This window comes from Hyperolius riggenbachi, chromosome 3 (assembly GCF_040937935.1).
Source record: "Hyperolius riggenbachi isolate aHypRig1 chromosome 3, aHypRig1.pri, whole genome shotgun sequence".
Lineage (NCBI taxonomy): Eukaryota > Metazoa > Chordata > Amphibia > Anura > Hyperoliidae > Hyperolius > Hyperolius riggenbachi.
In genome coordinates, this window is record NC_090648.1 from 464,258,929 (window position 1) to 464,273,890 (window position 14,962).

Below are 14,962 nucleotides of genomic sequence, written 5' to 3' on the forward strand. Positions count from 1 at the left end.
TGACCAGTTTTGATGTGCATTTTTTGTGCTTTTCCGTTTTTCTGATTGGCAAGTGTTGTCTTGATTTTTTGAAAACAGATACTAGTGGTTAAATCAACACAACACAAAACGCAAATGCATTTCTATGCGTTTTTCATGCGTTCCTATACGTTAAATTGAAAAGCAAAACGCATCAAAATCGCACAGATTTTTAAATCGAAACGCAGCAGTGGAAAAGGCCATCCAAGATTCTTATTTTAAACAGGCTGCACTTAAGCATCAGTAAACACATGCGTTTTGCGGTTTGGGCAAAAACGCAGCTAGTGGAAAAGGGTTCTTAGTCCCTATCAAAGCCATTAGTCCTATAAGTCCATTTGGGGGGTTCTGAAGAAACTCAGGCAAACACACGCTAAGGGTCTATTTCCACTAGCATGCATTGCAAATCGCATTGCAATCTGAACATTGTGAATCTAAATACGTATGCATTTTTATGCGCGTTTTTCACGCATTGCGATTTTAAAACTGCCTAGCAACATCACATGCCCAGCAACTCATTAGCATAACAGAGTTGAAAAGCATTTACAGCAAACCCTTCTCTTCCTCCCATGGAATTCAATGGCAGAGTTCATTAGTAAACAAGTGTAAAATACACATTCCAGGAGCAGACAGTAGATTGTATACATTACTTAATTGTTACATCTAATATATTATCAAAACAAATTAATTGTTTACATAAACAAGAGAGAAGACAAATACAATTTATGTGTTTAATGTACAACTGTTTACATTAAGGCCTCTTTCACAGTGCGACGTTAAAGTCACATGTTAGAAAATGTTTTAACGCGGACTAAGGCACAGCAATACAAAGTCTGTGCGACATTCACAGTGCACACGTTGTGTGTAGCGCGTAGCAATATTTATAAAGTGCTGTATGCTGTGTGTTTAGCAATACATTTGCTGCGTTATGTGTTGCACATGCTCAGTAATGTTTTTTTTTTTTTGCATCAGTATGCAACGAAAACGTCGCACCAAAAGACACATAACGCAGTGCAAAATAACGTCCAATTTCATAACCTACATGCGCTGTGTTAGGGGCACGTTGTGCGACTTTAACCTTGCATCAAACGCAACGTCCCACTGTGAAAGAGGCCTAAAGCAATAATGTATGAAAGTGGATAAATTGTGTATTTGTTCACGTTTTTCCTTATTTTCCTTTTAAAGTGCATAGAAAATAAGGTAATTACTAATAACACATACTAGACGCAAAAAAGCCTAATTTGTCTTGAAAAAAACAATATATAGATAATTTAGTTGTGACAATTATTGATAAAGTTATTGCCAAAGTAATCAGAGCTGAGCTGAACGGGGAAAATGACCAGGGTAGTAAAGTGGTTAAAGATCCAATCCGCTGTGACGGTCGTTATCGCTGCACGTCACAAAGCGCCGTTTGCCTAATTGCACACACAGGTCTAGGTTGCGAGATTGTGGAAACAATTGCTCATTGTGCAAAAAAATCATCGGTCGTGGGAAAAATCATTTGAAAAATCATTGGTAGCTTTAGGCTCTATTTACACTTCAGGTGTAAAAAAATTACGGTCCATGGAAAGGAGCACAATGGATGACGGACATTCTGATGGATCCTATGTTAGATACAGGAACTATTCAGACCTGTGTAGACATGTTCCTTCTGCAGTGACGAAACGCACGGTCCTGACCTACATGATTTCTCCAGACACCGGAAGGAAGTCGGACATGTCCTAATAGCAACGCTATCATGACATATCCGATGCAACGGACATAGCTGTTACCACCTGCACTGGGCGCCTGTCCTGTGAACGAAGCCTCAATCAGGAGGACAGACCCCATTTCATTTAGAATGACTGGTCTATCAATATACGCAGTGTATTCTGGGAATTCAGCCGTATACGTAGCTACATACCTGATTTAATTCTTCATCATTGGCTATTGCAAGCAGGATGTGTCTAGGAGTGACTCTGCCTTTCTTGTTATCTCTTGCCGCATTGCCAGCCAGCTCTAGAATTTCAGCTGTAATACAAAAGGGTGCTTTTTATATATGGCAGTAAAGAACAACATTAAAAAAATAAATTATGGGAAAATTGCCCAAGTGAAAATCACTTGTGCTGGGAGCTCTTATTTTATATTTTTAGGGGTGATGGATGGCCGGTTCACACTAGAGCGAATAAAAAACAGAAACGGTAATCGCATCCACTAGGCGGACGCGTTCCATCCGTTTTGCATCCACTTGCAATAAATTCCTTGTATGTTCTGCGTCCGTTTCTGCGGTGAATACGTCCGCATAGCCATTCACCTGTCCCGCTGCTGCCGCTCAGTCCATCCATATTCAGCTTGGAGGCCCGCTGGAGCATTGGGCTCTCCATATGCTGCTTTAGGCCAGTTCTCCCAGCAACAGGGATAATTTTCATTACAATGGGCTCTATTCATAAAACCTTACCGCAAGTTTTCCGCTCAAAACAGCGGATTTTCCCGTCCATTTAGCAAAGTGGGCATTCAAAAAAGCTGTTCCCGCATGAAAATCTACAATCCCCCAGCAGAGCGAGAAATGTCCGCCTTCTCCAGTGTTTTTCTAGATTAATCTAGAAAAAAGTAACAAAATGGCCATTCATAAAGTTTAGAGGAAGCGGTATGTGGACGGGAAATACCGCTTCCTCTGATTTTGCGGATTACATACAAGTGAATGGGACAGACCTCCCAGAGAGAGCAGTGCACGGAGGGACTCTGCCGGCTGAAGTGTTTCCGCATGCCTTCCGACAGCTTACCGCCAGTTTTCAGCGGGAGATCTCCGCTCTTGCATCGCAGCTTTCAAGATTTTTTTGAATGACCACCCAGAAGTGTAAAATACCGCTGCGGTATTTTACCTCCAGGAGTTTTTTCGCCACATCTTTTTTATGAATAGAGCCCAATGCCTTTTACTCTCGAACAAATGAATATCTATGTACATATGTATTTTCAGTGTTATAGTTTTTGTCATAGTTCACATTAAAGTGTACCTGAAGCGTCATGTGAAATAATGACAAAAACTTGTGTACATATAGTACCAATCCTACATAGAACTTGCATGTGTTTCTAATTATTTATTTACTTGCAATGTAGGGGTTTAACCTTCCTGGCGGTAAGCCCGAGCTGAGCTCGGGCTATGCCGCCGGAAGGCACCGCTCAGGCCCTGCTGGGCCGATTTGCATAATTTTTTTTTTGCTGCACGCAGCTAGCACTTTGCTAGCTGCGTGCAGTGCCCGATCGCCGCTATCCGTCGCGCCGCAGCCGCCCCCCCCCCCCAGACCCCGTGTGCTGCCTGGCCAATCAGTGCCAGGCAGCTCTATGGGGTGGATAGGAATCCCCTTTGACGTCACGACGTCGGTGACGTCATCCCGCCCCGTCGCCATGGCGACGGGGGAAGCCCTCCAGGAGATCCCGTTCTTTGAACGGGATCTCCTGATCGCCGGCGGCGATCGGAGGGGCTGGGGGGATGCCGCTGAGCAGCGGCTATCATGTAGCGAGACTTTGTCTCGCTACATGAAAAAAAAAAAAAAAAAAAGATTTGCTGCCCCCTGGCGATTTTTTAGCAAACCGCCAGGAGGGTTAATACAGGGCTGGGCAAACTACGGCCCACAAGCCAGATCTGGCCTGCTAATGTTATGAATCCGGCCGCATATAGAGGGAGCAAGTTCCACTTTTCCCCTCTCCCTGTGAGTTGATAGGTTTAACTCACCCAATCGCACTTTCTAGCGCCAGAATCAGTTTATTTCGCCAAGCATAACTGGGTCATGCCCGGAATTGGTTTTAGCAACAACAGGGCACCATAGGCAATAAAAAGAAAACACAGATTGTCAATGACACACTGACAAACAGATGAAAAGAAATAAGTTACTATAGCAGGCGTAAGTGACAATAACAAAAACAATGACAGTGCAAACATAATGATAGACAAACCACAACCAGTAGGTATAGTGAGTGCAAAGATACATTAACCATTTATGCCGCCTGGACATGATCCTCACGTCCAGGCGGCTGCTGTGTTGCGTGCCCGCGCCCCCCGATAGCCCGGAGATCAATGAATGGGAGCATGGTTCCCGTTCATTGATCTATGTCCCCGGCAGAAAAAAAAAAAAGTTTCCCGTCCTCTTCTTGCTTCCTGGAAGCGAGAAGGACCACATAAAAAAAAAAAAAATCTCGATGTGGCCATCTTGTGGCCAAATAGTAAAACTGCATCTGCATCCATTTTTCAATACATAAAACACACATTATTACATTGACAAAAAAAATTGCAATAAAAATAACAAAACAAAACATAAATAGTTACCTAAGAATCTGAACTTTTTAAATATGTGCTTGAAAAGGGGATATAATATGAAAAATTTTTAAATTATAAGCTTGTAAACAGCCGCAAAACTGAAAAAATGCACCTTTATTTCCAAATAAAATATTTGCGACATACATTGTGATAGGGACATAATTTAAATGGGCAAATAAAATGCATAGGTTTTAAGTACGGTAGCATGTATTATTTTAAAGCTATAATGGGAAATCCTTTTTTCCATTTTTTCTTAATATTTCTGTGAAAATGCATTTAGAAAAAAAATAATTCTTAGCAAAATGTACCACCCAAAGAAAGCCTAATTAGTGGCGGAAAAAACAAGATATAGATCAATTCATTGTGATAATTAGTGATAAGGTTATTGGCAAAAGAGTGGAAGATGAAAATTGCTCTGTTGCATAAGGTGAAAAATCCCTGCGGGCTGAAATGGTTAATAATGTATAATCACTTCCAGTAGTATGGACAGCGACAAAGGTGCAACTATCCTGGGGGTGGGGTGGGGGCAAGGGAGCTTGAAGAGAGTTCGAGAGTATCACCGCTGTGGGGACGAAAGTGTTCTTGTGCCTTGATGTCTTGGTGGAGATAGCCCGGAACCTCCAGCCTGATGGGAGCCTCCTGAAGAAACAATGGCCTGGGTGTGATGAATGGTTGGTGATCCTCATAGCTCTGGAGCACATTCTGGAGTTGTGAATGAGCTCCAGAGAGGGAAGGGGTTTCCTGAATTATTTTCTCCGCTGATCGAATAACCCTCTGGATTTTGTATCTGTCACTAGCAGAGGAGCTGGCGTACCAGACGAGGATGGAGGAGCAGTGGACAGACTCGATGGTGGCGGAGTAGGACTTAAGGAGTTCTTGAGTCTTTCTACTCCGCCACCAATCTCCATGGCCATAGCGGCATCATGTGACACGCTGTTAGTACATGCCAACATGTCACATGATGCCCCCATGGAGATCGCTGCAGGAAAGTGCGATTGGGAGAGTCAAACCAATTATTAAAGAGACTCTGTAACAAAATTTTCAGGATTAGTTCTTCTATCCTATAAGTTCCTTTGCCTGTTCTAATGTGCTCTGGCTTACTGCTGCCTTTCCTAATTGCACAGTTGCTGTGTTATCTCTGTTATATGATCTAATCTTCTCTCTTCTGTCGGCTCTGTCGGCAGAGGCTGGAATGTGTGGAATGTGCTGCACTGCTTGTCATTGGCAGAAGCTATACACACCCCCTCCAGGCCCCCTGCAGGCTCTGTATGACTCACACACTCTGCTTATGTGAGCCTATTACAAGCTGGTTAGTTTGTTTGTAAACACTGCCTAAAACTGTTAATTACAAGCCAGAATTGCAGCAGAGAGTGGCAGAAACAGCACAGAGGGGCCCATGAGAACATAATGAATAGAATGGTATGCTTTTTGCTGTAAACATTTTAGAGTACAGATTCTCTTTAAGCACACTTGCAATTCTGCAGTGTGGGAGAGAGGAGAAGACAGGAAAGGAATGCGTCAGGCATGAAGGCCGAGAGAGGAATTCAGCCCACAGCCAAAAAAAGTATGCCCACCTCTGGGTTAATACATCAGTGTATTATCTGCACAGTCTATCATCATTTCTCTGTGTGGAAGATGAATATACAGCAGCCATGTTAGTATAATGTTATTTCCAGCTGAAGCTTCAGCTCTAGGTTTTAATCCCTCAAAAGGAAAATAAGAATGAGAGACTCCAGGAAAATTTTAATAAGGATTACTTTTACAGATACAGGTATTTAATAAGTTTATTTTCAATTCAAGTTTGCTTCAAATTACTACATTATTAATAAACAAACAATTCTAGGTATTTTATCTCAACTGAACTGAGGAAGCCACCTGATTAGTGGCGAAACAGCCTCTAGAAATATAGAAATGTATCCACTTGAAAACAACATTGGATATAATTTTGTATGATGAACTGTTACCACTTACAATAAGTTATGCTAGAAGAATGTACCTAAAAAATAAATTTTCCTTGTCTCTTACGAGATACTTTACATTAATTTAATACCATAAAGGATATCCAACAATTATTAAAAACTAGCATTACATACTTAAGGCTTCTTCCAGCCCCTAGAGGTCACGTGTGTCCCACGCCGCAACTCTGGTTTTCTCCCGGGTCCCACTGGCATCCTCTGAATTATTGGTGACCCCGGATGGGTCAGTGTCTGCTGCGCACCCATGTCACCAGGAGCGTACTACGGATGCACAGAGGACACCGACAAATAGAGGGTGGGTGATACTTCAGAGGCGGCCATCAGGACACAGGAGAAGACCAGAGCTGCGCTGAAGAACACACATGACCTCCAGGGGCTGCAAGAAGCCCCAGGTAAGCTAGATTTTAATAATCGCCTTGGACATCCTTTAAAGAGAACTCAAGGAAAACCTTGGCTAAGAAAATACATACTTATGGAAGAAGAGGGAAACCTCTTGACACTGTAGACACTTCCTGTGGCCTCCTCGCAGCTGCTACCGCTCACCAGGACCCTCTGGAACATCAGGTTGCCCTCCTCTTCATGCATGAGCATGACTGTGCCTGCACAGTAGCACAGAGCTGCCCGTGTAGGAGTGGCTTCAGCTTACTGTTCAGGCGTGGCCATATTCATGCAGGCACAGTACAGGTGCGTTTGTTCCTGAATAGATGCACAGCCCCCATTTTCAATCTGACAAGTCCATAATAGATTTCTCAGAGGGGGTCCGTGAGCAGCAACTCAGGTCTAGAGGATGGCATGGGAAACCTCCATAGGATCCAGAGGCTTCCCTATTCTCCGGGAAAGGATGTGTATTCTTAACTATGGTTCGCCTCGGATACACTGCCGGACCACCCCACATCTTCCCCTGTACTTACCAGTGAGATATTCCAGGACGGCAGCCATGTACACGGGGGCTCCCACTCCAATCCTGTATTTGGGATGTCCTTTCTTTATATAGCGTAGCATTCTCCCTACGGGAAATATAACCCCGGCCTTCGCTGACCGCGAGGTTTTTGTGGTCTTCTTTTTTCCACCCCTGCTCGACATCCTGGCTACGTTATCACACTGTCAACTGATTTAAAGACAGAAATAGTTTAGTGATGTACTCCACATGGCTAATTAATATATAACTCCCCCCCCCTTCCCCCAAGAAAAAAAGTGATAACAAAGCAGTGCTATCTGTATACAAATAAAGCAGTCAGAAGGCCCTGCAGAGTAAGCAGAAGCAAATTACTTTTATCTGGAAGAGCAAACACTGCTGATAGCTGAAAAGTTTAAATGCTCATTATTTTTTTTGTTAACAGCTGAATGAGCCAGATTGGATGTCACACTAAAATGGCTGCTGTGCGTATTCAGAGATTAAATTTCACCCTTTAAATAGAAAATAGGAATATGAGACTGCAGGGAGGTTCTATATAGTTTTGTTACCACACATACATAGTTTATTTTCAGGTCAGGTTTGCTGTAATTTTAGCACAGAAAAGGACAAGAATTTTTGTTTGGAGGCTATTAGTGCTGTCTTTGTACCCACTGGAAAGGGTTTTCTTCACTTTTTAGCTTTTATAGGACTTATTTCTAGCAATCTAGAAAATTAAAGTCAGTGGTTCTAAGGCTAGGTTCACATGAGTGACGGGGAACACTGACATACTGAAGCATTTGACTGCAACGCTGCCTTCAATGTTATTTTGCATTGCTTTGAAATAGACTTTTTTATGTTCATGGTGTGAAACAAACTGTGCTCGCCTCTTCCTGCCCCACTAAGCTGCCCCATTGGCCAGGTGCTGCCACTGCTAGTCATGCAATATCAGTGACAGAATTAGTGGATTCCAATCTTCAATTAATCTAGAAAAACATTTTCTGTGCAACAGATAAAGCTGCAGTCTGGTGCCTTTTTCGGGAATCCATTGTAGCAGTAGTTTCTCCTAGCAAGCAGTCATATTTTTTGTTTAAAGTGCACCTGAGTGAGAGGTATATGGTGGCTGCTATACTTGCCTGGTGATCTCCCTAGGCCACAAACGATACAATAAAATGATTCAAATTTTACAGGAATTTTGATAAAAAAAAAAGATCAGTTATACAGCAAAACTTAAAGATTTTTTTTAATTTGTTCGAGAAATCTGATCAAATTTTCAGTAGTTTTTGTTTTTTATTAAAGTCGATCAAGAGTGGTGAATTTTTCTGATCAATCTTTATGAAAATTGAATGGTGTAGTGTAGATAGTCGATTTCTTGATGTATAGATCCAAGCAATTTTTCAGCATAACTGGGGAAAAATTGAACACGTGGTATGGCACATGATCAGATTTGTCAAGTGTTACAATCTATCAAAAAATTGGCTGTAATTCTTCAATTGAAAGGAAATAAAGTTGTATGGTGTGTGACCACCTTTTGGCTGCAGTAGTGTCTGAATCACACGCCTGAAACAAGCATGCAGCTTGTTACAGTTCATACAGATCCTTCAATAAATCTGCAGTTTCTACTTCCGCTTTCATGGAAACAGACATATTGTTAACATCCTGTGCTTTCAAATGAGCTTATCTGCCATCTCTGACAGGGCAGTTATGTGACACAGGGGAGAGATCAAATAACAACTTGTGATTAAAAACAGATGAGAGGGAATTAGACAGGCTAAACTCTCTAAATACATACAGGGTTCATTTCCCCGTTTTCCTTCTGTCCTGTGCAAGAGTTCAGGTCCACTTTAAAAGGCAACTGAAGTGAGAGGAATATGGAGGTTGCCTTATGCATTTCCTTTTAGGCTACTTACACACCAAGACGTTGCGTTTTAGGGGACGTTATGGTCGCATAACGTGCCCCTAATGCAACGTATGGTGGTGTTGAAGTTGGACGTCAGATTGAGCTGCGTTATGCAGCTCTCAAAGCAGCCGCTCCAGGTTAGTGATAGGAAGTCCAGATCTTTTTAAGGTTTCGGATCATTTAAATGGGATCATTGAAAAGATCCGGATCTTTGAACCGAATAATTTGAATCATTTTACTAGGGAAGTAGACTGGGTGAAATGACTAGCAGAACAGGACTTTCCCTGCACTGTACATTCTGTATGTTCCTGTTTCTTCCAGACAGACATCCACTGTGAACCGAATCTTTCATTGTGATGATCCGGATGATTCGACTCACAAAAAAGATCCGGATCAAATGAACGATTCGTTCATGATCCGGACAACACTACAGTCCTACCACGAGTCTCTGCAGTGCAGTGAATATTAATTAGCCATGTGGCTGGCTGCAGAGAATGAGGGGAGACCTCCTCCTCCAACATTACTGAGCATGTGCAAACAGTCTAACGTGGCATAGCTGAGTATAACGTACAGCATGCAGCACTTTCCCAGAACGTGCTGCGTTACTATGTAACGCAATGTGGGCACTGTGAACAGCACAATTGATTTAACAGTGCTGTGAGTTAGGCTGCGTTACTGGCTGCTGTAACGTGGGACTTTAATGTCCTACTGTGAAACCAGCCTAAAGCAATACCACTTGTCTGGCTATCCTTCTGATCCTCTGCCTCTAAAGCTGAATAATCACCTAATGACGCAGGAAGATGGATCACAGTGACATGCCCGGATCCATCCTCCTGCTGGCGGGTATACGCAATGTCACACTACAGCACACGACGGGTGCAAACAAGATTTCAAGTGATGGCAAAGGGAGTCGTCTGGGATCTTAAAGATTCAATCTGCTGTGACGGTTGTTCTTCACAAATGTCGTTCTCATTATAGCTCTCCTGTACTCACGGTGCTAGATGGTGGAAACGATTGCTCGTCACTCAAAAAGAAAAAAACGGTCGTCGGAAATATTATGTAGTGGGTCCATGCTTTTAGCCATTGACCCTTAACAAGCATATGCATAACAGATGTTTCTGACGTTGTCAGACCTGTCAAGATTAGCTGCATGCTTGTTTCTGGTGTGCTATTCAGACACTACTGCAGCCAAATAAACTAGCAGGGATGCCAGGCAACTGGTATTGTTTAAAAGAAAATACATATTCTTCTCACGTCAGTTGCCCTTCTACAAATTAGATCTGAAAAATCATAGCTTAGACATTTCAGGAGCACCAACAAAATATACAGACCACAAATAAGAAAATACATAAACAGGAAAGATCTTATCACCTTATACATCTGTACATGCATCCTGCACATTAAGCTCTTTTTCAATACAGGCTTAAAAATGCATTCTAGGCATAGCAGTAATAATGTGTGACAAATCTCACAGTATCAGCATGCTTGCAGTAATCAATGAAGAGGTTACCTAATTAACAGATAGCTAGGCAGGACTGTGCTGATTCTTCTCTTGTATGCTGTGGACTGATCCTCCTCTGTAAGGCCTGAGCGACATAATGGAGCAAGGGGCTCTTGGGACTTTGTGGCCACACAAAATACAGGTTGTGACATTGCTTGTGTAATTGCATAGGTTCTTATGCACTTGGTTTTCTGTGGTACTGCTCTTTCCCTCCTTTCTTTCAGGGGCCGGCTGGTGATATCTGAAGCTGTCAGGTATCTGGGCAAAGAGCACCTGGAGATATTCCTGATTGGCAGCTGTCAGAAGGAGTGGGGTTATCGGCAGCCAATGAACTTTGAGCTCCTGTCACAGATCAGTGTGGGATGTCATTCTCTCCTCAGTGTCTGTCAGGACAAGCTGTGATCCCCCTCCCACCCTCCCTCTTCTTGGACTTTCTGGACTGTCGTAGGCTATTGCCTTTATTGGCGGTAAAAGTTGCCCACGGTGGTGGGCGGGCTAAGTACTTTAGAAGTTGTTCGACTATGATGTGTGTTTGGATATGATTAACTTTGGATTATTTATGTTTTTTACAGTTTTAATAAAGTTAAGGTTGAATTAATATTTAAAGTATTTCATTGAATAAAAGTATCGAACAACTTTAATTTGAAAACCGCAATAAACAACGCCTTACGGCCAATTTTTATCCACTAAGTTGGTGTGTTTAGTTTTATATTAATATTTATTTTGGGTATGTGCCTCTTAAGTCCCATGTATCCTGACAAGTCTAGGCTTGCAGTTAGGACCCTCCCACCAGAGCTCACTCACAGATCACTGGAGATAGAACAGTACTGGTGCCAAAAAGCGTCATATAACCTAAACTTCTAGCTGAGACCAACAACCCTACTCCCAAACATGCAAAGATCAGTACTTCTGCTTACTAAAACAACCTGCTTATTACTGTATACCAGGGGTGCCCAATAGGTTGATCGCGATCTACCGGTTGATCGCGGCCGCCTATTTGGTTATGTTAAATTTTGTGCCCGGCAGCTATCAGACTTCCGCTGGCCAATCGGAAGAGGCAGAGAGGAGAGAGGTGGTACAGCGGGAGAGGAGGACGCCGCGACGTCATACCTGGGGCGGCGCTGGGTACTATGCATCAAGGCACGCTGCCCGCCGCCCCCTGCGTTCGCCGGAGTCTTCATTTAGCCGCCCATCTCTAGCCAGCGCGGCCGAAGGAGGGGTGACCAGGAGGAGCCCCAGACAATGCAGCTGGAACTGGAGGGAGGTTAGTGGCACCTACACCTAACTGCACCTAACTACACTATACCTGGCTAACTATATTGAAGGCACCTGCACCTAACTACACTATACCTGGCTAACTATACTGAAGGCACCCACACCTAACTACACTATACCTGGCTAACTACACTATACCTGGCTAACTATACTGAAGGCACCCACACCTAACTACACTATACCTGGCTAACTATACTATACCTGGCTAACTATATTGAAGGCACCTGCATCTAACTACATTATACCTGGCTAACTATACTGAAGGCACCCACACCTAACTACACTATACCTGGCTAACTACACTATACCTGGCTAACTATATTGAAGGCACCTGCACCTAGCTACACTATACCTGGCTAACTATATTGAAGACACCCACACCTAACTACACTATACCTGGCTAACTATACTGAAGGCACCTACACCTAATTACACTATACCTGGCTAAATACACTATACCTGGCTAACTATACTGAAGGCCTGTACTACACATAGCTATCTGTACTGAAGGCACCTATACCCAACTATACAATACCTATCTACCTATACTGAAGGCACGTATACCTAGCTACCTAAATGTTGTTAGATCTCCTGGACTCGGCAAATTTTAAAGTAGCTCGCGAGCCGAAAAAGTGTGGGCACCCCTGCTGTATACTATTTATAAACTCAAGTACCACTCCAGCGAAAAAAGCAAGCAGTTAAAATCTGACAGAACCGACAGGTTTTGGACTAGTCCATGTCCTCATGGGGAATTCTCAGGATTTTCTTTGTTTTCAAAAGCATTTCCTGAATGGCAGTTTAACTGCCAAAATAGTAAGGTACCAGCCAGCCTCCCTACATGTTTGCACACTATTTTGTGAGTTAGACTTAGCAACTGCTGTTCAGGAATGCTTTTGAAAACAAAGAAGACCCTGAGAGTAGGAGCACACTAGGCAGAATTGCGTATGTATTTCCACTATGATATGGGGAAAACTCATGCGCTTCTGCCTAGTGTGTTCCTACCCTGAGAGTCAGTTATGTTAGATTTTAACTGCTTACTTTTTTTCCTGGAGTGGTCCTTTCACTGTCCCATTACTGCAAAACAGGGAATCTGGGTGGCAGCATTGCTGCGGTGAAATGCGCACCCTATAGACCATAATGTTAACTGCAGCTTTCCTGGCGCCCGGGTGGGATTTAATGCGATATTCAGACTGCTCAGAATAGGTCTGCAGTTCACTAATCGCAAGGCAACTGTGATTACCATTGAAATTACTGTGCCCCCTTTTCACTAATTCGATTTGATAAAAAAAGGACACTTAAAGAGAAATCATGACCAATAATTGAACTTCATCCCAAGTAGCTGATACCCCCTTTTACATGAGAAATATTTTCCTTTTCACAAACGAATCATCAGGGGGCGCTGTATGGCTGATATTGTGGTGAAACCCCTCCCACAGAAAACTGTGAGGGCCATGGTCCTGGCAGTTTCCTGTCTGTGAACCTCATTGCATTGTGGGAAATAGCGGTTTCCAGCTGTTTCCAACTGCCAAAAAAGCAAGCAGCAGCTACTTCCACTGACATCACCTGCCAGCAGTAAAAATGTCACTATGTGATAAATGTCAGAATGTAAATCAGGGTGAGGAAAGCTTTTACAATTGGCAAACACTGACTAAATAATTTATACATAATTATTGTATTTTTTTCTTACATTATTTTTTACTGGAGTTCCTCTTTAAGCCACACCCCCTGACACACACCCAACCACACCCCTAGTCACGCATACCACAAAGATTTCATAAGAAAAATATTTTAATAATTATAACCACATTGGTCTTTTTTATTCTGGTTTATTTTACTTCATATTAACATTTTAAAATAGGATATTTTATTGGATGGGGATAGAGTTTAGTAAATCAAACACATTTTTCCGTACAAAAATACATATATTTAAATAGATCTATATGTCAGTCATCAAAGAGGGACAAATGAGGAAGAAAGAGGGGGAGGGGGATTTAGTTCTCAAAGAGGTACTGTCCCTCCGAAAAAAAGACAGTTGGGAGCTATGCTCAAACGTAGCGTCTACTGCAAGTCAACAGGAGCGAAAGAAAATTGCATTCCAAATCCACTTGCGATTTCCCAATTTTCAATTTTTGGGTAACAAACTTAGCATAAAAACATAAATGCAATAGCAGCGTGAAAATGCACACAATTGCAAAAAAAAAAAAAAAAAAAGTCATACCACAATGCACAGGAGAAACGCCAATTGTAAAATCGCAAATCTGCTATCATTTCGTAGCGCATTTCCAATTGCAACCGTCAGTAGAAAGGGACCCCATAGTTGTGTACAGACATCACAGCTACAGGTAACAGTTCCAGACACAGGTGTATACAAACAGGTCACGCAACTAAACCATAGTGTACTGTTGCTATGCACAGGAAAGGAGAAACGACTGTAGGGGACATGATGGTGCAGCTTCCAGCCGGAGGGGTAAAGAGAGAAACAATGCACTCATCAGTCATGATGTCGGGGGCAGCTGTACACATGCGACCTGTTGTTCAACCTCTTTTCTTCTACATACTTGATCCAGAGACATCATCTTCTGTATACAGTATAAAATGTCCAGGCAAAAAACATCTTTAACCTCTAGCCAACCGCTCCACGCCAATTGGCGTGAACATGGCGGCAGCCTCAGGACCACTCGACGCCGATTGGAGTGAATGGCCTTGTATGCAGGAGGTCGCAGGCGCTGATGCACGCGCATCTCCGCTTGGAAAGTGGAGCTCCACCCCATCTTCAGTCTCCCAGGAGACTGTTAGACAGCGAAACCACCGTCTAATTAGGCTGTACAGCGCAGTGATCTAAGACAGCACTGTACTGGGAACAGCGGTGTGACACGGATGTCCCCCAGGACACAGGAAAGCGATAGGCTCTAATAGGCATAAGCCTATGACAGCCGATCGCCGTGATTGGCTGGCTGGCTGGGGGGAGGAAGGAGCAGAAAAAAAGAGATACATTTATTTAACAAAATATATATATTTATATAAAAAAAAATAAAAAAAAACATTGGGGGAGCGATCAGACCCCACCAACAGAGAGCTCTGTTGGTGGGCAGATGAAAAGGGGTTGGGG

General features: G+C 42.9%; 1 protein-coding gene across 2 annotated transcripts in view; it reads right to left on the reverse strand.

Moving 5' to 3' along the window:
* The window catches only part of MACROH2A1 (macroH2A.1 histone), a 95,098-nt gene that overhangs the window by 60,585 nt on the left and 19,551 nt on the right, over nucleotides 1-14,962 (reverse strand). For both annotated transcript variants that reach the window (XM_068277939.1, XM_068277941.1), the window contains exons 2-3: nucleotides 7,197-7,393; nucleotides 1,919-2,025 (exon numbers count right to left, since the gene is read on the reverse strand). In XM_068277939.1, coding sequence (XP_068134040.1) covers nucleotides 1,919-2,025; nucleotides 7,197-7,368 — 279 coding nt within the window. In that variant the 5' untranslated portion in view covers nucleotides 7,369-7,393. The remainder of the gene's footprint in view (nucleotides 1-1,918; nucleotides 2,026-7,196; nucleotides 7,394-14,962) is intronic.